Source organism: Vespula pensylvanica, chromosome 7, assembly GCF_014466175.1.
Source record: "Vespula pensylvanica isolate Volc-1 chromosome 7, ASM1446617v1, whole genome shotgun sequence".
In the NCBI taxonomy this organism is placed as follows: domain Eukaryota; kingdom Metazoa; phylum Arthropoda; class Insecta; order Hymenoptera; family Vespidae; genus Vespula; species Vespula pensylvanica.
The window spans coordinates 5,087,612-5,112,611 of NC_057691.1; the positions used below are offsets into that span (position 1 = coordinate 5,087,612).

The 25,000-nt window shown below is 32.2% G+C and overlaps 2 protein-coding genes across 3 annotated transcripts in view; both read left to right on the forward strand.

The window, feature by feature from the left end:
• The window catches only part of LOC122630512 (101 kDa malaria antigen-like), a 59,149-nt gene extending 39,714 nt beyond the window's left edge, over positions 1 to 19,435 (forward strand). For both annotated transcript variants that reach the window (XM_043815069.1, XM_043815070.1), the window contains 4 exons: positions 13,314 to 13,381; positions 15,293 to 15,500; positions 16,322 to 16,418; positions 19,066 to 19,435. In XM_043815069.1, the coding sequence (XP_043671004.1) occupies positions 13,314 to 13,381; positions 15,293 to 15,500; positions 16,322 to 16,418; positions 19,066 to 19,415 (723 nt within the window). In that variant the 3' untranslated portion in view covers positions 19,416 to 19,435. The remainder of the gene's footprint in view (positions 1 to 13,313; positions 13,382 to 15,292; positions 15,501 to 16,321; positions 16,419 to 19,065) is intronic.
• Positions 19,436 to 20,115: 680 nt separating this feature from the next.
• Positions 20,116 to 23,321, forward strand: LOC122630702. The gene is made up of 5 exons (XM_043815486.1): positions 20,116 to 20,129; positions 20,435 to 20,612; positions 20,978 to 21,091; positions 22,205 to 22,372; positions 22,978 to 23,321. Exons 1-5 carry the CDS (start codon positions 20,116 to 20,118, stop codon positions 23,221 to 23,223), a joined length of 720 nt encoding a protein of 239 aa, XP_043671421.1. The 3' UTR covers positions 23,224 to 23,321.
• Positions 23,322 to 25,000: the final 1,679 nt, after the last annotated feature.

Sequence of the window (25,000 nt, forward strand, 5' to 3'; positions counted from 1 at the left end):
TATATATATATATATATATATATATATATATATATATATATAAATTCGTCAATCCGCTTTTCGGAAAATTAGTTACCATTCGAACTAGAAAATCATTTCTCATGTTGGAAATCACGATCTTTCTCACCTATCATGATTTATCTTTCTACGATCGATAAATCTGATCATCTCGTTTCCACTACGTTCTATTACGTTCTATGATTTTCCTTTGAGAAATTGGCCAGTGATACCATCTCTATGTCGAAACGATCTATCCTCTGGGAATATAATACTACCATTTTATTTTTAGCTATCGATATTGTCGAATTAATTCTATCTTCGTTTCTCTTAAATATAAATTCAAATATTATATAGTTGATATCTAAATATCGTCAGACAAGTAAGGTCGTATTATCTTAAAATTTCGAATTATGCATTCTCACGCAGCTTATTTCGTTGATTCCTATCCAATTTCTTTTATTAATTCCACTTTAAATTAATCTTTATATTTCATTAAACTAATCGTTTTAACTTATTCACGTTTATTATTATCCAGCACGATTCGTTAGCCGTTATCGAGATAAAGCACGTAATAAACGATATATACATACGTATCTATACCTAATGCGTTAAGTCTTACACACACCCATGTTAAATTTTATTCGTGAATATTCAATAAAATATTTATTTCTATCTTTTTATCTCTCTTTCTCTCTCTCTCTCTCTCTCTTCCTTAAATAAAAGTAGGTATAGGTACTCGTTGTTATATACGTTAAAAGGAGAGAAGAATACGTATTTTTGAGAGATGCTACAAACGTATCGTCGCATCGTTCTTCGCGAATAGAAATTATCGTTTTCTCTTTGTGTACTCTATTCTAATGGGAGGGACAGGCGAAGGGAGAAAAGTGAAAGAAAGAAAACGAGATAGAGATAGATTGTCATGATAGAGAGTTATAGAGAATGAGAAACAACGATAAAGACAACAAAATTTCTTTGTCGCTCGATCGACAATATCAGATGGATTCTCTTTCTAAAGGAAAAGTCCTCTCTTTCTCGTGTAGTATGAATCATTAAAGAACAAAAGACGAAGCGACGATTCGTGACGACCTAACGAGAATTTCCGATGCTCCCTTACTACCAGTTTTCCGGCTATGACTTAAGTACTTACTCGTGGCTTTGTCTCTCCTTCTCTCTATTTTCCATTCTCTCTCTCTCTCTCTCTCTCTCTCTCTCTTTCTTTCTCTTTATATATCTATCTCTTCATCTATCTTTTTACTTTTCTTTGAATTTGCTGGTTCCTTTGTGTCAGCATGCGATAACAAGCGACAGTAGAAAGAGCTCAGGGTCAATTTTTTTTCTTGTTACATTTTTATTTTCATTTGCCTTCTCCCTTCCTTCTCATCTTTTTTCTATTCTTATCTTTTCGCCAATGATATCATACGCGAGAAGTAAAAGTATCGAAATCTGGGTGAACGACGCCGCGAGATTTTTTTCTATCTTTTTTTTTTCTACTTTTTTCTATCTTCTTTTTTCTTTTCTTTCTTTTCTCTTCTTTTTTTTTTTTCTTAAGTTATAACGTCTCTCGAATTCGATCAAATATTTTTTATAGGTCGGTTAGAAAAGTCAAATTTTTTTTTTTAATTTCGTCAAAGAATTTTTTCTTTTACTGCGCTCCCATTCTCTCTCTCTCTCTCTCTTTCTTTTTCTCTCTCTTTTTCTCCCTCTCTCTTGCTTCTCATCTCATTTATTTATTTTGTCTTCTCTATTTCCGTGTCTTATCTTCAAATAGAATTTACTGACCGTCGGGAAAGCTTAGAACGTAGCTACATTCAAAAGAAGTAACAATATTTCGGATCGTCGCGTTGTCGTCGCAACGACGATAAAGTGGGGTCTCGAACGATGTTTATTTAACAATGCGAGGCGAGATACGTTATTGAATAAATAAATAAATAATACACAGAAGCGGACGCGGAACTTGAGTGGTCGAAGAAAAAGAAAAGCCAAGCATTAGGGTAGTTTTTGTGAGTAACAAACATGTTCCCGAGAAAAATGGGTTTCACTACTTTTATCGACGTTGCTTTTTCTTCTACGAGAGAGACAAAAAAAAAGAAAAAAAAAAAAAGAAAAGAAAAAAAATAAAGTACAGCTTTAAATCGAACGCTTCCGTACATATTTTTCTTCGAGAGTTCCCTTCGTATTTCTCTTTCCGCTTCTCTTCTATTTGCATCCCTCCCCAAGCAACCCTCCCTCCCCTTTTTCATCCTGTACTACCACCTCGTCTTCTCATCGTAAGAATCATGTTTTTCGAATTGCATCGAAGGTGGAAATAGGAAGAAGGAAAAACAGTGATGATTTTTTCTTTCTTTTTTTCTTTTATTTTTTTTTCTTTTGTTTTTCTTTTCTTCTTTCCTTCCTTCTTTTTGGTTACATCGGTACAAACTCAAACACGCGAGACGTTCATAAATCTTTCGTTCGAGAGAAAAAGAAAGGGAGAAAAAGAAAGGAAAGTAAAGAGAGAGGGAAAGAGGGAGAGAGAGAGAAAGAGAGAGCGGAGTCGAGCAAGTATGATTCATGATTCATTATAACATGCGTGTCGAGCGTGTCCAACTTGTTGGAGAACAACGAAGTATTCGTGAGGAGACGTTCGTTCGCAACTTACAAAACAGAAATTGTTCTTGCCTTTGAAATGTTTTATTATAGGAGATTAGAAAAAGTGTACAGTTAAGTTTTGAGATAGATAGATCTTTTTATGGGAATAATTGTACGTAGAAAAAGGAAAGATGTCTTTAATTTTTCGTGCGATTATAAAGGAAATATTTTAGGATTTTGTTTTCCATCTAGAAATACTTCCTTATCTTATCGTTTTTATTAACCGCATGTAATTATCTGAGAGAATAAAAAAAAAGAAAAAGAAAAAAGAAAAAGAAAAGAAAAAAAGAAGAAACATTTGATGTTATTAAAACGTAATAGAGTTTGTTTTGAAAAATCATATAAGAGACGAGAAACAAATTGTAGCAGGTCGTAATTTTTTAATTGAAACAACAGAGATATTTGCTTGTATGCGTTCTGTTAAGTTTCAAGTTGAACGCTTCATTATTTCTCGAGATGTTCAAGCCCGTACCTGATTAGAAAAAGTGGTCTCGCGAAAAATAGCTCTTAAGTTTCAAGTTTATTCCTGTCTGTTCTGTTTCTTTTCAAAAGGGATTTTAACTCCGTCAACTCCTCTCGAATTTCAGAACGTACAAGTTCTAAAAAGATATTTCAAAGTTGCACCTACGTCCGCCATGAACAATTTCGAAGAAACAGAAAAATGATCGTTCCGATCGATCTTAAAAATTCTTCGGACCGTTCCTACGATACTTATTTATTGTTATAAATTCATACCTATCATTTATATTTTATATAAACGTATGATTAATGTTAAACAAAGTTGTCAACCTAATTCCAACGAATCACTGTAACTTCTCGAAATGGCTTTTCCTCGTCTCAAGTTCGTGCAGTTTTATCGCCATTGTCCTTGAGAAACCACGGAAGCTCCTTCCCCTTTTACGATTTACGAGCTTCTCATTTTATTTTTTCTCGTAACCACATTTTATCGTTTTCTTCTTCTTTTTTTTCATGTTTCGTTTATATTTATATACACTTCTTTTTTTATTTATCCTTTTTACTTCAATTTTTTATCCCTTCGCACAAGTTTTACAATCACCCTTTCAAAATTTCGCTACCAGTATATAGCTTTAACGTAATTTTGAATAACAAAAAAAAAACTGATTAGCCGTTCGTTTTCGTTAAAAAAAAGGGGGAGAAAAGAAAGAGAGATCAAATAAATGAATGAGATTAAATCGAGTGGAATAAAATCTTCAATATTTTTCGCGAAAACGTCGTGGTATTAAAGGGCTAAACGATTCTACTTAATTACGACGTTAAACGATTGAATTTATTTTCAATTTGATGAAAAACGAGCGGTATAATCGTCGATATTTTTTACGCGATTGTTACGAAACGAGTTGAAAAGAAAAAAAAAAAAGAAAAGGAGAAAGAGAAAAGAAAAGGAAGAACGATTCGAAAAAGACAGATGAGAATCATCATCCGTATTGTTGAACATGCGAAAGGTCGTTCTCTCTTTCTCTCTCTATATCTCTCTTCCTTTCTCTTTCTCTTTCTCTTTCTTATTCTCTTGGAAAATTGTAGGAAGTCGTTCGAGAAATAGAATATGTCGAAGAATTCAGTCGGAACGTTCCAATAAACTGAGATTCAAAATTCCTTCCTTGTACGAAGATATGAAAAAGATAACAAGTTAAAAAGAGAGGAGAGAATGATACGAATAAGAAATTGTAACGATTATGATTTGACGAAAAATATTTCTCATCGAGAATGTTGCCTTCCTAAAATGAAATTCTCTTTCGTTTTGTCGGTTATGGTATAGAATCATAACGGAAGGGTCCATCGAGCGAGCTATTATCGTTTCACGTTCAACCAGCTCTCTAATGCATTAAGCTTTGACCATGACAACGGGCTTCGCGTGTGTAAGAGAGGACGAGAGATAGATAGACACATCATGAGAAAATGTAGTTATTGTATTTAGGACGTTACTATAAGTTAGAAAAATCTTAACATTTAATATATATATATATATATATATATATATATATTTATCTATTTATTTATAGAGAAAGAAAAAGAGAGAAAGAATAAATCGAAAGTTCTTAAGTGATATTAAAAATCAATTACGTAATATTTTCCCAAACAATTTTCTTCTTTTTTATTTCTTCCAGACCGTAAAAACAATTTGTATCCTTGGTGTAATTTTAACATCTAAATAAAAATGAAAGAACACAACAAAAATTAGCCTTTAACCTCACGAAATAGAATAATTGATCTTTTAAGATCACCACCTGTTCATGTATAATTCAATATAACGAGAAATAGGTATATGTTATGAGAAATACAGATTATAATAGAAAATATTAAATGAAAATTGTTTTTACGATGAAATACGATGTTGGAGTGAAAATAAAAAGTAAAAGGAAAAGAAAAGAAAAAAAGAGAAAAACTAAAACGAATCGATTAAGTAAGTACGTATAATGAATAGGAAATAAGAAGAATATTTTTAAAAGATATAAAGTGTAGGCGAAAGGAATATAATTCTTTGTTATATTACTCTCTCTCTCTCTCTCTCTCTCCCTCTCTCCCTCCCTCTCTCTCTTTCTCTTACGATGTAGGACTCGTAGCAATCGCGTACTTGCAATTCTATTTCGAATAAACGCTCGACGTGGTACGTGTTCGTCCATTAATTTTTTGGACACGCTTCGCGCATAATGCATCGTAATTTTTCCCTCACGAGCCAGTGCTTCCTTTTACAAGAAAAGATGGAAAACAGAGACGATGGAACAAATCCTTCGACGATGAGAAATCCTTCTTCTCGTTGTCTTTTACCGTTTTCAGCATATAAGTAAGTACTTACGTACTCAGATGTACATACATAGATAGAAATCACATATGAGTAACTTCGAGTATGACGAGCGTGTAAATACTATGTATTAAACGCATATATACAGAGAGAGAGAGAGAGAGAGAGAGAGAGAGAGAGAGAGAGAGAGAGAGAGAGAGAGAGAGAGAGAGAGAGAGAGAGACATAAATAGACAAATACAATTTTAACGAAGGAAAAATAAAAAATTGTTCTTTAATCCAGAAGATTTGCAGCTCTTTAATTAACCCACCATTTACTGGTAATGGTACAGTTATAATAAATAGTGGTAGTTCGACATTTGAAGAATAACAGACGAACTCGTTTCTTGTTTCCTTCGTTTCATCTTTCTCTTTCTTTCTTTTTGTTTCGTTTTGTTTCTTTTGATCTTCCCAACATTTTTATATATCCTTTTTTTCCTTTTTTTCCTTTTTTTTTTTTCTTTTTTTTCCTATCTCTTCTGCAACCTCGGAGGACTAAGGAAGCACGTCATTCGTACTTTAAAATTGAAGAGCTGCCAACGTGACACGTTGGACGAAAGAAACCGGTCCAACGTGTGCATCGTGTGTATACATACTCTCTGTTCTCTTTCTCGTGTAGCTAGAAAAGAGGCCGCAAGATAATTACTTAAGCTTTTTTTATCACGTAGAGAGGAGAAAGGGAGAGGGAGAGAGAGAGAGAGAGGGAGAGAGAGAGAGAGAGAGAAAGTGAAAGAGAATGGGAGGATTGGAAAGTATTGCACTTTCGCTGCTGGGTAGTAATAGTATTAGTAGTAGTGCTAGTACCATTTTAAAAGCGTATAAAATCGGACTTTGTTTAAAGTAGAGGTATAAAGAGTATTAAAACAAGAGGAAAGTGTTAAAATCTGGACATCGTACCGGTAAAAAGTTTCCTATTTGTTTGTTTTTTCTTCTTGTTTCAATGAAACTAATTAATAATTTAGTTTTATGTTAACCATAAAGAAATATTTGCAAAATAATTTATAACGTGGTTGATCAATCTGTTATCGATGTACATGCTTTAATACACTATGAAATATAATTAATTTAACGCATATAAAATATGCGTGAATAAATAAAACAGTAAATAATTAATTGGATTAATAAAACAAACGCTTGCATCTGGTTTTGTTTTATTCAAAAAATAATATATATATATATATATATATATATATATATATATATATATATATGTATATCTCAGGAGTCGCTAATTACTACTATCCAACTTATACATAAATACACACAAATCCGCATATGTATAAAATGCAAATAGGCTATGGAAATGTAAATGTAGCATACGTTTGTCCAGACTCGACCAGCGTAGAGATTATTTTGGCACGCTTTTCCTAGCTCGTTTACCTTCCTTCGTTTACGTCGTCTACGGTCATTTAGCCGATTTGGCAGGGTAAACCGGACTTGGGAAAAGTCAGATACTTCTATTTCCTAAACTATTTCTCGGCCATTCGTCATGCTCATCCTTGGCATCGTTTTAGCGACGTTTTACGGCGTTTTTCGTTTCTCGTATCGGCGTTCAACGAAGTGAAAAGCAATAATACATTGATAAGGAATGTATATATTCCTTACATTTTTATAGTTTCTGAAATATCTTTTCATACTTCCTAAACCTTAGTTTTTACCCTACATAAATCACTATCCTCCGACTTTCACGATACTTAAATGCTGTTTAACTACATATGCATTAGATTCTAAGTTTTGGAGAAAAAATTTATTTTTATAGTGCTTTTTTTTCTAATGATAACGATATTATTTAAAATCAAAAAAATTTGACGTTACTCTTCACGATGGTTACCCAAACGTTAGTCGCACGTTGTTCGTCTAAATAAAAAAAAAAAAAAAAAAAAAAAAAAAAAAAAAAAAAGAGAACTTGGGGGAAAAATTGAAAATATCACCCTTGGCTTCACTCTTTGTATTCGACGACATATAAACGGAGAAAAAAATATATTAACAATAGTTTTCGAATCGTCTGCTTAACTCAACATGCAATCGTCGAAACAATGGACGTGGTGTCCGAGAATCGGTTACAACGGGACCGACCGATACAGTGGGATTGGTCGAAAGACAAAGGGCTTATCGAGGCAACGATGAACGCGTTCGTACGGTCGATCAAACGCGTTTTGTAACCACCCCGTGGAAACACCCACGAATTGCGAACTCGACGCCATTGTTCGTAACGATTTAGTATGCGTTTGGCACTATTCTCGAATCGGACCGATCGGTTCCCCTTATCTAAGATCATGGAAAAAGCATTGTGTTATTCAATGTTGAAATTCAACGTTGAAATCAGGTTATCGCTTTGATAACAATATTTTTTATTATCACTCTTTATTATTCTCTTTCTTTTTTATTTTTGTTTAAAAAAATAAGACGAAGAGTAAAATTATCGTCTACGAGAACGATATGCATCTGATAGGCTCTTTTTAATATCAATATTTGTATATTTTTTTTACAATAATAACTTTCTTTTTCTCATAAGTCAAACTGTATATTAAATATATTTAACGTCCCTGATGATTATTTTATTTTTCTTTATATTCATTGTAGAATTATTCGACAATTTCGTATTTCCTTCATTACGTATATCATCAACAATAAATCATTGATATCATAATAATGACAAAATTTGATCAGAATTTATGGAATAATTCCTTAAGACAAGAAAACTACGTTTAGTTAATTAAACTAAAGAAGCATACGGATAAGAATGAAATGTTATGATTCAACGTTTCTCGTTAGAAATGCATTGAAGATTACTCATAGATTATTGGAAGGAAGAGGTGGAATAGTACGGTACCATATTAACCAGTGGTATAGTCGAAGTTTACTCTCGTAAACGAAGCCCTCGCTCAATCCTACAGGATCTCGCTTTCTAACGTCTGTGTAATGCAATGCAAGCTAGCTCGGTATTATGACGTTGCAAGGGATCTGCATGTGTGCGGATACACCTATGAGTGGGACCAGCTTTAGGATCTGGAAGTAACGCTATGACGATCGACATTCACCGTTTGAACGGGAAATTGCAAGCTTTGAGGAATAACAGAGAGAGAGAGAGAGAGAGAGAGAGGGAGAGAGAGAGAGAGAGAGAGAGAGAGAATATAAGCTTGTCGAGATAGATCTGAAAAGCAATATCGAAATGATATCGTAACTTCGCTCGAAAACATATTTCAAGAATTTAAATATTTCCATAGAAGCCTGTTAAAAATAATTTTCATATAATTAATTCACATACCATTCCGTATACATAAATAATTAATGAGAAATTTTTTATAGAAGCGTTTATTAATTCGATCATTTCCAAACTAATCTATTATTCCAACAAATATCTGATTGAAATATCCGTTCAGTTTTCTATGGAATTAAATATCTATCAAATAATATATTAATATCCTGTGCGTGTGTTTGTGAGAACATTTATAGGTATATAAACGTATAATAATAATAATAATAAAAAGTAATATCGCATTTGTGAGAAAAACAATATTTTCTATTTGATAAAATAATGTTTCTCTTGCCTCCGTCTCGTAATCGTAATATGGAAAGTTAACTTTTGCTTTACTTTTTCTATTTTATTTTTTGTTTCGATTTTCTTCTTTATTTTTTCTTGTCGACATTGAAATACCTAGGATCATTTGTTAATGATCTCTGAAACGATTCTCTTCGCGAAGCGATAAGAAAGTTTTCATTTCAGTGAGATATCGTTAATTCTTCTCTTCATCGTAAATCTTGGCAAAAAATTTATTCGTATATATATATATTTGTATATGTATATATATATATATATATATATATATATATATATATGTATGTATGTATGTATGTATGTACTATCAGATAAAAAAGAGGATATCAGAAGAAAAAAGAAGCTGAAATGAGAATCGAATTATCCACGTCCTTTTCGAGATGAAACTCATTCGATATATGTTTCCCATTATTTCGAGTGTTGCATTTCACTTGGCTAGCGATATAAACCGATATTAATTGCTATTGCGGGTTTCTATGTAAACGAGCTTCTCTCTCTCTTTCTCTCTCTCTCTCTCTCTCTCTCTCTCTCTCTCTCTCTCTGTCTTTGTCTCTATCTTTCTCTTTCACACATAATTTCTCTCTCTCTCTCTCTATTTCTCTCTTTGTCTGTCTGTCTGTCTACGTGTCTATCTCTCTGTCTGTTCATCTCTGTCTACTGATGATTCTTGGGTACCGAAAGTTACGTCCCTGATCGCTATTTTCGCCATGTCCGCGAATTATTTATAGCTGTGGTAGGGAACGAGCGAGCGAGCAAGCAAGCAAGCAAGAAAGCAAGCAAGCAAGCAAGCAAGCAAGCAAGCAAACGTCTCGCGTGTTCTATTCGTCCGCCATCATGAAAACTTTGCACCTTTGGATTCGTGCCGAAACTCTAATTCTCTTTAAGAGAGACAACTCACAAGAGCGAGAGAGAGAAAAGGAGAAGGAGAGAATAACCAATGGTGATTTTCCTTCTTAATCGTAGCAACTATGTCGGTGAAGCTATGTCGGATTGCTTATGTCATTCCCCTTAGATATTTATTTGACAATATAACGAATTGACTCGTTTCTCGAGTTATGTTCACGTATTATTTTGATATATCTATATATTTTTTTTTCTTTTTTAATGACTAAATTTTATTGTTAGAATCTAATGTCGTCAATAGAAAGAATGTTCATTAAATGTTATATATATAAAAAAAAAAGAAAAAGAAAAATTTATACACCTAGACCAAAATAAAAAGGTTCGTTATAGCAAACATAAATATTTTAAGGATATTTGAAATATTTTGTCCTTTATTTGAAATGTGAAACTTCAATTGAAGTGTCACACCACATACCTCAGACGTAAGTAGTTATATTTCTTTTATTCATATCAAAGCCATAAAGGCAAATGGAATTTTCTGGTCGATTTTTATACCGGGGAAATACTCTATATATTCATTTTTATGTCTTCTTACGGATAGAACTGAGTGGACAACTGTGTTGCTTTCATTTCTACACGTGGGCTTTCGTAAGAGCGATAGATAGGTATCATTATGGATTATGGTTTGGCGAATAATCGAGCGAGTTTGCATATAAAGATCTATAGAGCTATGTTATGATGATCCGAATGATCTTTACGTTTAGATTTCGAATGTTACTTCGACTTTGTCATTTTAGATAGTTGTAATTCTCCAGCTAAAGAAATAGGCAACTTTTAAGACGTGCTAAAGAAAAAGAGAGAGTTAAAGAGAGAGAGAGAGATAGAGAGAGAGAGAGAGAGAGAGAGAGAGAGAGAGAGAGAAGAGAATGTACGTATCATTATTCGTTACGATACACACCGTCTAGCTTTATCATAGTGAAATAGCTTCGATGTAATGTTTAACTTCCTTTCTATCTACTGCATGTGTAGAGAGAAGTCATAATCGTTCCAATTCGCTCACGTAAGAACTATTTTCCCTCTCTCTCTCTCTCTCTCTGTTTCATTGTTGTTACCAAGTTCTCTCCTGGTAACGTTATCTCTCTTTCTCATTCTCTTTCTCTCTATCTCTCAGTTTCAAACATTTCGACCATTTACCCTTCCATTCAGCCACTAGTAAAGAGCACCTCTGCGATATTCGTACTGATGTCACTCGGAAGAACGAAAGGACACGATTAAGTGTAGGCGGGTTATTCCAAACGGGTATCAAATCCTCCTGTGGTAATAATTAAATAAAATTTAAGCTTTATCACAAATTGCTACTCGAATTACGCGGTCGGCCATACTTACCTTTCACTTCGATCACGTTTGATAATATTTCTTCAAAGCATTTACTATTACCACTACCTATGTTCGTTATCTTTTATTATCTCTTTCTATTTATTTCTCTCTTTCTCTTTCTCTTTCTCTTTCTGTTTTATGTGTATCTTGTGTGAAATTTATGACGTCACTTATCGGACGTTACTTACTATTCGTTAAAATTATTCATTCTTCTTCTCTCTCTCTCTCTCTCTCTCTCTTTCTTTATCTTTCTCTTGTCTCGTCATCGTCTCTTTTTCTAGTTTAATAATTTGATGGAAGGCGAACGTGTATTATCTTTGGTTTTTCTTTTTTCCTTTTCCTCTTCTTCCTTTTTTTCTCTTTTCCTTTTGGTATTGGCATTTCGAAGATTTACATTCTGGGGAAGTGGAGGAATATAAACGATCGAGAAGCCTTCGTGCTTCGAAAGAGACATGAATTATGTTCCAATCATCGATCGGTATTCCTTCTAATAGAAAATCAACTTGTGGAAGAGATACTCGGTTACACAAATTAATCGTTAATATTGTCAAGTATATAAACGACATGACGACGTTGATCCTTGGTTAAATACGTATGTATAATATGTATATATATATATATATATATATATATATATATATTATAAATATATATTTATATGTATATCCCTCTCGAGGGATTTTATATCGAACTACTCAACCGTAAATGATTTTACAAGTAAAATTTTTATCGAAACGCGTTCATCTTTTTCAGTATATAAAATATCCATTGACAGAGTTCATTGAACTTTTTAACAAACATCCGGAACCGATTTAAAATGAAACGAAACAAAAAAAGAAAAGAAAAAACAACAGAAAAAAGAACAGATTTTGAAAGATTCGAAAAGAATCGATCAGTCGAATCGTAATCGTAAAATCGTATATGCGTGAAGTATTTAGCGTAATAGGAATAATTCAATGGAGAATATGTTCGTGCATGTCGCACGTATACGTATATCTATGTATATGTATGTACATATGTATATACGTACGTGTGTATATCTGTGTAAAGAGAAAGAGTGAAATAGGAAGATAATTTATACCCATGGAGATCCGGAAAATTTCGAACGAAGCCAGTTCTATACCCGACGGCCATTGTTCTTCTTTCACGGACCGAATGAAAATTCATTATCGTTTTTCACAGATTTTCGTACGGTCGATCTCGTTATTGGAAAATGTTATTCTACGCTCCATTGAATTTGTAAGATTGACATGTTCGAATATCTAGTTTCACATCTATCTCTCTCTCTCTCTCTCTCTCTCGCTCTCTTTTTCAACGATATTGTAACGCAGAATATGGTACGAGATCGAAGTCGAAAAGTATGTCGTATAGCAACGATTCTATACTTCCATTCTTTGAAATTACAACAAAATTATTACCTCTACACGACGAGATTAAATTCGCTTTTTTAACTCTACTTGATCGTTCTCGAACGGCAAAACGACTGCTCATCAGAAACGATCGAATTTAGATATACGATGGAAAATCCACATTGAATAACTTTTCTATTCTTCTTCGACATTGTATCTACTTCGAAAGAGAATATCATTTCTCTTTTTTTTCTTTCTCTTTTTCTTGTATAATATATACACGGAAAAAGATTTTGATTATCCGACAGAGAATGAATTGAGAGATATGCGATTTTATTTAATTATACTAACGAATCTTTTCGAACGTATTGTATTTATTTGTTTTCACGTTGTCTAGTAATTAATGCATTAAAAATGAAAGATAAAAACAGAAGGTTCATTTTTTTCTTTATATATATATATTTTTTTTAGCATTAACTCAGATAACTAACGAGGAGATGCAGTGTCTCGTATACTTGTTTCACTTGATAAACAACGAAACAGACAAAGAAGATAAAAAGAGAAAGAGGAAACGAAGGAAAGTAAAGCTAACGAACAAATACTGTCCCTATGTTTACTTTGGTTTCTCATAACGTAATCGACTCAGTGGACACCGGTCCCTCGAGTTACTACGTATTGTTTGTTAGGAAAAATAACAAAAAGACTGATTTCATATGTAAATATCTTGTTTATTCGTTCTCTTGTATTCTATTTGACAGAAAGAAAAAAGCCCTACGGATTCGGAGGAAGATCAACAAATGAAAATTGCATACCTCGAGCCAAATCTGTAAGTTTTTAATCTTGTATCTTTCTCTTTTCATTATTATTATTATTTTATTTTATGCCGTCATTCAACAAAAATTATTAAATCATAATATCATAAAGGAAACATTATTTTACATCCTCAAGTTAAAATTTTGTATCTCGACGAGTTTCAGTAATAACAAAAAAAAAAATTAGAACCTGGAAAATTTCAACCCTTACCTCCTGAAAGATATCAATGTCAAATGAAAATCATCGTTTATTAATTACATATCTTTGTCGATCTTAATTCGATGAAGATAATGTTTTCTCTTTAGTAAAGATCATCTTTCGAAGAAACTCGACTAGTAGTCTGTAGAACGAGCTCGAACGAAAGTTTGGGAAATCCGTGTAAATATAGAAGGATGTAAAACGGCACTTGGATTCTCTGGCACTCGTAGTGTCGTCTTACCAGAGAAAGAGAGAGAGAGAGAGAGAGAGAGAGAGAGAGAAATAGAGATAGAGATAGAGAAAGAGATAGAGTAAGAGAGAAATACTTGGTACAATTGATTTTGAAAGTCATACTAAGCCTGAATGCTACTTCCACTTCGATCCCAGTTAAATTATAAATTCCGTTTTAATAGTAAGAGAATTTAACAGAATTTCGATCGTAAAACTAACAATAAGTTGTAGTAAACGATAGATACGATGGAAAGAGACTAGATAAATTGTGGAATCGTTTGTGATATATTAGTATAGCTAATAACGTTGGTAAGTTCAGAATGTGTAATCCATCGAGCACGAACTGAAAATACTTTGATGATTACCGATTGATAATTTTAGTACAAGGTGTAGGTTGAATGACGCAAGCTGAGAAACAGAATTCGAAAGACAGGAAATCCGTGGGAATATTTTCCATCTCTCTCTTTCTTCCTTTCTTTCTTTCTATACTTACTCTCTCTCTTATTTATTTTCAAATATTTCTAGCTGATTCCTAAGCTGGTGTTAAAACTAAATCGGCAAAGTTTCTCTTTCGTTTCGATTAAAATGGCCGAGTCGGGAACTTATCCAAAAGATTCTATGATCATCTTCCATCCCCACCTTTCAACCAGTCGCATATTTGAAATAGTCAACGTGATGCGTCTATGATAGATAGCCGAGACGATTTCATTCCAACTCGTTCTATTTTTGCATCCACCTCCGTTAGAACTTCGCGCGAGCTTATATACGCGTAGGTTTTAGACGATATAATACATGCATATATATGTGTATATATGTATGTATGCACACGTGTAAGTACGTAGGCCGAACGATTACTCGTTTTTAGAATATATATAGAAAATTTCCTAAGAGAACTAACATCGTTCAAAAACGAAACAAACGTGTTCTATCCTCGTCTTGATCTTTCGACGTTTGCAGATCGAATTTAAAGATAGCTAAGTTGTGTATGCCATTTTTAATATCGTAAGATTCTTCGATTTTAAGATAGGAAATTACGACTTTTTTTCATTTTTTCCTATATTCCAATATACTATTTTTATTCTAGAACGACATATCGTATTCTATAATAGTTATCTTTGACATTTAACAATATCCTATCATGTTATTTATTTATCAAAAATTTTCCTTCTCGATAGAAAATTTTATATATATATATATATATATATATATATATATATATATATAAATTCTATGTATATTCTAACTTACATTTCTAGTTTCATTGTCTCATAGTTTTATTGCAGAACTTTGTTATTATACAGAAAGATGATTCAAAATACCAATAACTGTACGAGTTCCAGCCATTCGTATTATTTATCTTAAATCTAATGGTAGACATATGCATACGTGTAATGTGTATGTGTGTATTTATATATACATATATGTAGATACATATATACATGCATACATACATGTATATATATATATATATGTGTTTGCTTCGGTATGCGACTAGAAAAATTATAGACTCGATGCTTCGTATATACGCTGTCCCATCGGAGGAACTTCGAGTTTGGTCTATTTGGTTGTCTCAGATAAGCGATGAAGCTGAGCTATGGCAAAAATGGTTGTGCTCACACGTAAATCTTTTTCTACGAATGGCATCACGTTTGAAAAAATTCGAAGAGGAGCATATCGCAGAACTAAAGACATTGCAACCCGAGGTAAATCATTTCTTTCTTTCTCTTTTTTATCTCTTATTGTACGTACATATATGGAAATTAAATCATGATAATAATTAAATCGTGTGATAATAATTAAAATAATTAAATCATATGATATTCGGAGAATAAATTAATGTAGTAAAAAATTTACTTATATAACATATATATGTGCATATAATTTACGTATAGAGAGCAAAAATATTAACAAAGAGATTAGATCATTCCAATTCGTAGAAATGATGTATCATTGAAGTCGAATAATAAACATATAAACAAAATATTCTATCCTGCAAACGTAAATTTTTTATAAACAAATGTAGATACATGCATAGACACGTGTATGCCCTCAACGAAGGTCTTACGAATAATAACAATTCCTGGAAAGTGACGATACATCCGCGTCTTTCATACATACGATATAAACAAATTAGTTCTTCGTCGGCTACGGACAAGTATAGACGTGTTTCGAATAGATTACGTATCTGCGAGTAAAATATGAATATATTTTTCAAACGACGGTTCAAAAAATCACGTAGAAAGTGCATATTTCATAAGGACAAGGATTGCATTTACACCAGTAAGTAGATTAGAAAAATTGGATATTATTAATTAGATATTAAATGAAACAAAGTCTAAATTATATATATATATATATATACGAATACGAAATAATTAGGAAAAAATAAATAACGAAAATTTAATTTAAATATAATTACGTACAGCGTATCATCAAAGATAATTGTAACCATTTCGTTATATACTTATGACGTTGTTAATAAAAATATAATATAGTCTCTGTTTAATCCGATTGATATTCATAGATGGTCGAAGAAATACGAAGGATTTTCGCATACGAGGAGGACGCCATTGCCGACGACGGGATCGAGTATCCGGAAGGAGTCGAGGATTTTTACGACAGTAAGAAACGCATTCGCTTCGGTGATAAACGTAGATTTTATTCGATTAGCTTAGGAGAAACGGCGACGACCTGCTTCTTCCTATTTCTTTCTCTTTTTTTTATTCTCCTTTCTCTTTCTCTCTCGCTCTCACTCTTTCTATTTATCAGTGGTAAAGTATTTGCGAGTTTTACTGGGTACACACTGAAGTATGATAATTGGATTTGTCGATGTAACTCGAGAACGAATGGTCCATTCATTCGTGGATTAATATATATATATATATATATATATATACATATATACATATATATATAATATGTATATATATATATATTTTGGTATATTAATATTCGTAGAAAGTATCTTTCCTTGAAGAAAAAAAAGGAGAGAGAAAGAGAGATAAATAGATAGACAGATAGAAAGAGATCGTACAATTTAAGCGGAAATGTCTGATTTATAGCAAGTACTAAGTTATAAGCGTTTATCATTCTGTCTTGCTTTTACAAACAACTAATCAATATTTATGTCTCGCTCGGGAGACGACAGAACTCTCCTTTTCATATCGTTTGATTCACTTGCTAGATAGATATATTTCGCGAAAAGGCTGGGGAACCTCCTTGAAGAGCTTCAAGAGTTTTCTCTCTCCTTCTCTTTCTTTCTTTCTTTCTTTCTTTCTTTCTTTCTTTCTCCCTCTCTTTCTCTCTTTCTCTCTCTCTCTCTCTCCCCCTCTCTTTCAATTTTGAAGAGAGAGCTTTACTTTACAATTTTTCAATACGAACACACGAAATGCGATATCTGTATTATCTAATTTATTAATCTAATTCAATAAACTGTAAACTGCTTAAAAATCATTAATAATTAGCGAGTTTTTTGTTGAAAAAATTTATGTGTATGTGTGTGTGTGTGTATATTTTTTTATAATTTTTATCTCATATTTAGAGGACAAATGTTTGTAAATATTTCAGATATTATTTTAGAAATGTTGTATTTGATTAACGTTCAGACATGAGAGAAAGAGAAAAAGAGAAAGAGAAAGAGAGAGAGAGAGAAATAGTTGGATAAGTTGTGAAGATATTTTGAAAATTATTCTGGATAATATTGCGTTTAATTAACGTTTAGGTATGAGAGAGAGAGAGAGAAAGAGAGAGAGAGAGACACAGAGGTGGTTGAATAGAATGAATATTGTTTAATTTATTTTTTTTTTAATCCTTAAATTTCCTTTTTTTTAATAAAGTTTTCTGGATTTATGTGAAATGGTAGATAATATATTATTACGAAGTAAAGATAGTACGAATCCTCGACGACATTATTGGTGAAAGTAAATTTTTTGATTACAAAGCAAATATTCTCTCTCTCTCTCTCTCTCTCTCTCTCTATATATATATATATATATATATATATATATATATATATCTTTCTGTCTAGCTTTTTTAATTCACGACTTGCAATAATCTTTCCTTTATTCTTTATCTTTCTTTTTTAATTTATTTATAAATACGATGTACAATCCATTTGTACATTTGATATAAGACGTCTTGGTTTATTATTAGATATAATTAAACAGCTAAGATTAAAACATTGCAATATTATTATCGAGATATAAAAATTTGAAATATTTTACTCGAGATAAAAGAGAGAGAGAGAGAAAAAGGATTAACGATGCTATTTACAACAATATAAGATGATTATTTACTCAGATCGTTAAAGAAATTAAAAGAGAGTAGGTACTGCATTTTACTTTACTATATATTGCAGCAGCAATCCATAAAATTAATAATCCAACCATCCGTAAATGATTGTTTCTACTTGACCCGTTTTTTCTCTTCCCACTCTTCATATTTAATATTCAATTCGATTTTATCATGCTCATTATATTAAGAGGCTAATTATTTTTCGAATGATTTTCAAAATACGAATCTTGATGGCCAAAAAATACGATTGATCTTCGTTTATAAAGAAAAAGAAAGAAATAAGAAAAAAAAGAAAAGAAAAAAAATCGTCGATCAGAATTAATCGAAAAGCTATGAATCATTTGATTACCTCGAATGATCTCGAGATTTTGTTCATTCATTCGACTTTTCCCTTGAAGTACATCTCATCTTTCTCTTTTTAATTTTCTATTAGTTACGATGGCATACTCTCTAGCGATTTTCACGATGAACAATCTTTCTCATCTTGAAAATCAACCGCTCTTATTATTCAAACGATTTAATTCGATTCACAGAGTTACTTAGCGTCATTTGATTATATTCTCAAAAAGTTTTCATTGATATCGAAAAAGAGTAAAGGTACAAAGAGATCTCTTCAGATTACTACTTTTTTCTTTAATCAATTTTTAAGTATATATTTTTTATACAATACATATATATATTTACTTATTTAATGAAATAGTTTTTTTAAATACTATAAAAATAATAAAGTTAATAGAGAAAATAAAAAAGGTTTATTTGATATTTTTAAAATACAAATACAGATATGATTCGTAGCTTAAAGATTAATTTTTAATTGTTTCTTTTTTCTATTCTTTCTTCTTCTTTATAACTCATCCTGCATTTATATCATCAGTCACGATCGTATAAATATCGTATCGTTGTAAAAGGCATAAATTCGATTTTGGTTTGGAAGTATGACCGCATCAATGTTTTATCAAAAATTTGTCATGCCAGTCGAACAAGTGCTCGCAGACATCGTAAGCGGTAAGGAAAAGTCAGTCGAGGAGAAAGATGAAGGAGAAGAACGTGCACTTGAGGAAAGCGAAGAGTGGGAGGAGGAAAAAGAAAAACGTGCACTCGAGAAAATCGAGGAGGGGGATGAAGAGGAAGAAGAAGAGGAACGTGCACTCGAGGAAACCGAGGAGGGGGAAGCAGTGGAAGAAGAAACGGTGAATGAGGAAGTGGTGAACGAAACTGAGGAAGGGGCGGAGGGGGAGAAAGCGGCAGAGGGAGAGGAGGGGGAGGAACGTTTGGGTGGAGGTGCGGACCAACCGGAGGAGACTACCAACGAGGAGGATACGTGAGTAGGATCGTGATACGAATAGATTTGATCTAGGATATAACTCGATCATTTAAAATACTTTTCTTTTGCGTTTCTTCTTTTTTTTTTCTTCTTCATTTTTTATTTATTATTATTATTTTTTTTTATTATTTCTTTTTTTTTTCTTTTGGTTATACGGAAAATCATCACTAAGGGAGAAAGAAACAAATATTTTTTTTCCCTACGAGATGTTACTTGTTGCACAAAATGGAGGAAATTGATTCGTTTATTTTAGATAAGCATGTTGGAAGGAACGCTACGATACGTATTTACTTTTTGGTTAGACGGAAAAACTTCTCTAACGGGGAAAGAAACAAATATTTTTTTGTTTACAGCGAGATCTTACTTGTTGCGCACAATGGAGGAAATTGATTCGTTTATTTTAGATAAGGATGTTGGAAGGAACGTTCTACGAATGGGTATTTATTTTTTGCTTAGACGAAAAATTCTCTAATAGGGAAAGATACAGATATTTCTATCTTTTCATTTTTTTCTTTATAGGAAATTCTTACTCGCGCGTAATGAAAAAAAAGTGTGACAAAAAAAAATACATAAGCCGTTTAAACGCTTACCTCGTAGATCAATGATACCTACTATTCTAATTTATAATTTAGAATTAGAATAGATTAAATATTTAGAATTAAATATTCAGAATATTAACGAAGAAATCAGATTTCTTCAGTATGATCATGAATCGGTTTGTCGTCAATCACTCGTAAGATTTATTTGAAAAGAATGAAAGAGGAGAGTTGATATGAAATAAGAGTAGGAATCGTGTAAAAGAGATATTGTCTGATCGATAGATAGACAACAGATAGGAGAAATATTTCTTTTTTTTTCGACGAAAACGACTGTGATATATCTAAGAATCAAAAAGGATTTATAGGTATGAGCTATGATGATCGGACGTTTAATCTATACGAAGGATAACGCGTACATTATTTCTTCATACATTAGTACAGAGGAAGTAAAGGAGGAAGAGGAGGTGAAGGAGATGGAAGAGAAAGAGGAGGAAGGGGAAGAGGAGGAGGAAAAAGAAAGCGATGAAATCGTCGAAAAGAAGGATAAGGATGAGAAAGTCGATGATGATACGTCCGAGTATCTGAAAGAGTGGCCTTTGGGAATACAATGGGAACCCCTTGGAATTCAGAAAGAAAAGGATTCTACGGATATTATCGAAGTAACCACTATCCGCAATAGCTTACATTTCGTATCCACGTTTAATTCGTAGCTCGTTAATATAAAACGGCTTCACCGCTAGAAAATAGATATCTCTTTTTTCGTTGAGATGGAATAATGATAAATGAGATTAGAGATTGAGATTAGGGTACTAAGAACTGATACGATATTGCCTATAATTCGTTCGAATCGTATTTTTCCCGAATGACTACTATATTATTCACAATGGAACGATGATAGACTTTTTTTCTTTTTCCTTTATTTTCTGGACGGTGTCGATTGTGTATCCGTATCTTTTTATTTATTGTGTATACTTATATGTATATGTTTCGTTTTTTTTTTTCTCTTTCTCTTCTTTATTCGTAGAGATTAGAATTACCGGAAACTGTCGAGGAGATGCAAGAAATGATTAGAAATTTTACGATCCAAGCTACGATCTATCGATCCTATTTCAAACACTGGATGGAAACTGGCGAACAGGTAAGAAATGATTTCGACGATTCTCATTTATCTTTTCTTTATTTTTTAATTTTATAAGGAAATACAAAAAAAAGAAAATAGTTTATTTATATATCTATAAAGTAAAAATTGCGGATACATGTAGCTATTATATACGAACGTATATAAAACGAATGATCGTCGATATATTAGATGTTGAAACAATTTCCAAACAATAAGGGATGAAAAATTGTTTAAAGATATATAATAGTTTATTCGTATGAAAAGTTTTCTTTGAATTCGTGATAGTAAAAGCGACACCCTCTTCCTATAACAAACGCATTCACCTACTAATAGTAAGTATATTATTCCGTACACACCGCATTCTACGAACATATGGAAATTTACGATGAAAGCAGAGATCGTTTTTTCGATGGCGAACCAATTCGATTTGTAGAAACAAATAAATTGTAGGAAATGCAAATACCCGAACGATATATAATAGAATCGGTCCTTTGAATGCGTTTTTCGCTTCAAGGATTTTATCCGTTCCGATGGGCTTCCGTTCGGATTGGACATGGAAAAAGGCAGAGATAGATAGAGAGAAAGAAAGACAGATATAAAGACGGAGACAGAGATAGTGAAAAAGGGGAAAGAAAAGACGAATAAAAAAGAGAAAATAATTGGCTGCTCTGTATGTTTTTGTGGCAAAATGCAAGTGGAACTAAATATATATATATATATATATATATATATATATATATTTACTATATACTTATACGGGCTGTTAAAATAAAAAAAGGGTTTAGAATTTAGCATATATTATATATTTATATAATAGTAATAAACAAAAACAAAGATAGCAAAAAATGGTAGAATAGATTAACAAAATTGGCCGTCCGTGTGTTTGTGTGAAAAAAAAGGCAAACAGAACTGTATATATTTGATATATATATGTACATATAGGAGGTATTTAAAAAAGAGGAAAGGGTTCAGAATTTAGAATAGTATGTAATATTTATTTTAAGCAGCGTTGAAAAAATTTTTTATATGTTTTGTCTACGTACTTTTTAAATGAACATCTTTTTTTGTTGACACTTCGTATACGTTACACGTTATAGACAAGGTGGGTGTTTGAAAACGATTGTTTTTCAGGCGATCAAAGAGATGGTAGGTAGAACGATCATGTCTACGGCAAAATTACGTAATATCTTGAAGGATGAAAAGCCAGAGGCAAGTTTAAAACAGTGTTTGAACTATCCGAGGGGCACACCTAGACGGAACTTGTGTTTTTCACCTCCTATAAAACTTGCTGAAATGACGGTACGTTCTCTAGGCGAAAAAAAAGCAATATGTATATACGTATATCTCACCATGTCTATATATATATATATATTTTTTTTTATTTAGAGACGATCGTTCTGTCGATCTTTCCAAACGTATTTTTTCTTTCATCAAGCATACATACACATCGTTTTGATTCGTTTAGTTTGATTTTCTTTTTTTACCCCTTTGTCATAATTTTTTTGTTTCTTTGTACTTATAATCGATTATAAAAACCAGATGAATGGTATGTAAGGTATTTTCAACGGAGGAAGTGAAAAAAAAATATTATTTCAACTTTTGATCATTAACATTTTTTTTATTGTGTTTATTATAACATATAAACATTATTTAACATATGTTATAACATTTATTTAAACTCGTTTAATTTTAATAAAATAGGGGGATGAAAATAAAAAAAAAGAAAAAAAAGATTTTTACGAAGGACAAATTTCTTCATCGATTTTTAAGTACACCTTTTGATTTTTTTTCCTGTTTTCTTTTTTTCCTATGAGAGAGACGATGCGTTCTTGAATCGATCGATAGATCTTAGCTCTCGTTTGCTTACGCCCTTGTATAAATGAAAGAAAAATAAAAACACACAGGCTCTTGCGAAACGAATCGGCATGGAAGAGTTTATGAAAGAGATGGCACGTGCGGAAGAGGATATACCGTATTTTTTTTATCGAAAAATCGATCCGGATATTGAGATAGCAATCAAGCACGATGACGATGAGGTTATTCCAATGGATCCCGACAACGAATTTATTTTTGGTAATTACGAAAGTCTTCGTTTCAACCTCACCGATAAACCTGGAAAGGATGGTAAAATTTTTATGGATGAAGAATAGATTTATTCCTTCGATCCGATTAATCTCCGATAAATCAAACACACTTAATGTATACATATTTTACATTATTAATACAAATAAAAAGACATATTTTTACGAATTTTCATGTCAACTAACTAAGGATATAATGAATGAGAGTACGGTGAAGTATTTATGAAGACATATATCGCGTTTAAAGATTTCTCTTAAAAGGATTATTATTTATTTTATCTATAGGAGAAAATAAAACAAATTTATGAATAAATTTATAACTCACACACACACACATGTATACTTGCATACATATTTATATATCGTCTTGAAACTCGTTATCAAACTTGTAACTTGAAACATTAGATAAAGTGTGTAATGAACGCGTAATATTTGCGTGTTCATATATGATGAGAGAAATGAGAGAAAAGAGAGAAAAGAGAAAGAGAGATAAAGAGAAAGAGAAAGGATGGAAGCCATGTTGGGGCCATGATGAATTTAAAACTAGAATTAACGTTCGACGCTGCCATAGTTACTTCCTGTAAATACGTTTCTCAACTGTATACACTCGAAACGAAACTTTTGACTTCATTTCTCTCTTTCCCTCTTTCACATAGACATACAGAGAAATACTTTCTGTTTCTCTTTCTCTTCAGCTTTTCTCTCACATTTGACTCACACGATACATTCAACGACTCTCGAGTACGTTTATCAAGAGTTGCCGCGTAGTCATCGGGTTGGTTTCGCATTTCAGTAGTCGACGTGTTGGAAACGGAACTTGTCTTTCACGAGATTTCCCTTTCGCCATTTAATTTCACGACGTTCATCCAAAACTTTCCCGTAGGGATAAATCGTTCTTAACGACAGAGTTCGTTGGATTTTCTACCTCTAAGCTCGAGTCAGTTTGTCTTCGAGCAAATAACATTTTCTCTATTTCTACTATTTCTACCAAGGTGATACATCTTCTCTTCTTCGTACAAAGATATGTTTTTATATACTATATATATATTCTTTTTATATTTATTTGTTTGTATACAATTATTTTTAATTTTCGAATAGGCTTGAAAAATCGAGTTCCTACATTTTTATTCGTCCATAAATATCTCCACTGTCTTTTGTCACGTATTTATTGATTCTCATCTACATAATTACAATGGCATTTCTTTCTGCATTTCTTTGTTCATTCTTCTCATTTATTCTTTTGTTCTAATCCGTATTGTTTTATATTTGCTCTCTCTTTCACTCACCCGTATAAATACACAATGTGCATTCGACCGTTCTTACTATTTTTATTTCTTGCTGAAAAGCTACACTAAAACACACGTACAAATACGCGCGCGGCATTCAGCAATTTTTTATACATAGAAAATATCATTTATACATATATTATTAATTTGTACAATATTTAATTAATTACGGATTCAATATTGTTAATTCGTAATCTGAAATTATCATATTATATACAATAGCCAGTATATTTAATTTTACTTTCGAATCAAACCAAGGGAGAAAAGAAAAAAAGATATAAAAAAGGAAAACAAATATGGAGTACAAAAGATAAAGGAATATATAAAGAAGAGAAAAATAATATAAAAAAATATATAAGCTTGGGAAGTATGTTAATCGAGAATGTAGCGAACATTATTTTAGCTCTTAGTATATCGCAATAACTCTCTGGAAAATGATAAGAGCAAGAAGCGCTCGTTTTTACGCATCTTCCACCCGGTGATCATCGGCCAAGGTAGAGCTTTAGAACAGCTCCTACGTGAGTACAAAAGGTAGAATGAGAAGCACCAACGTCGAAGCG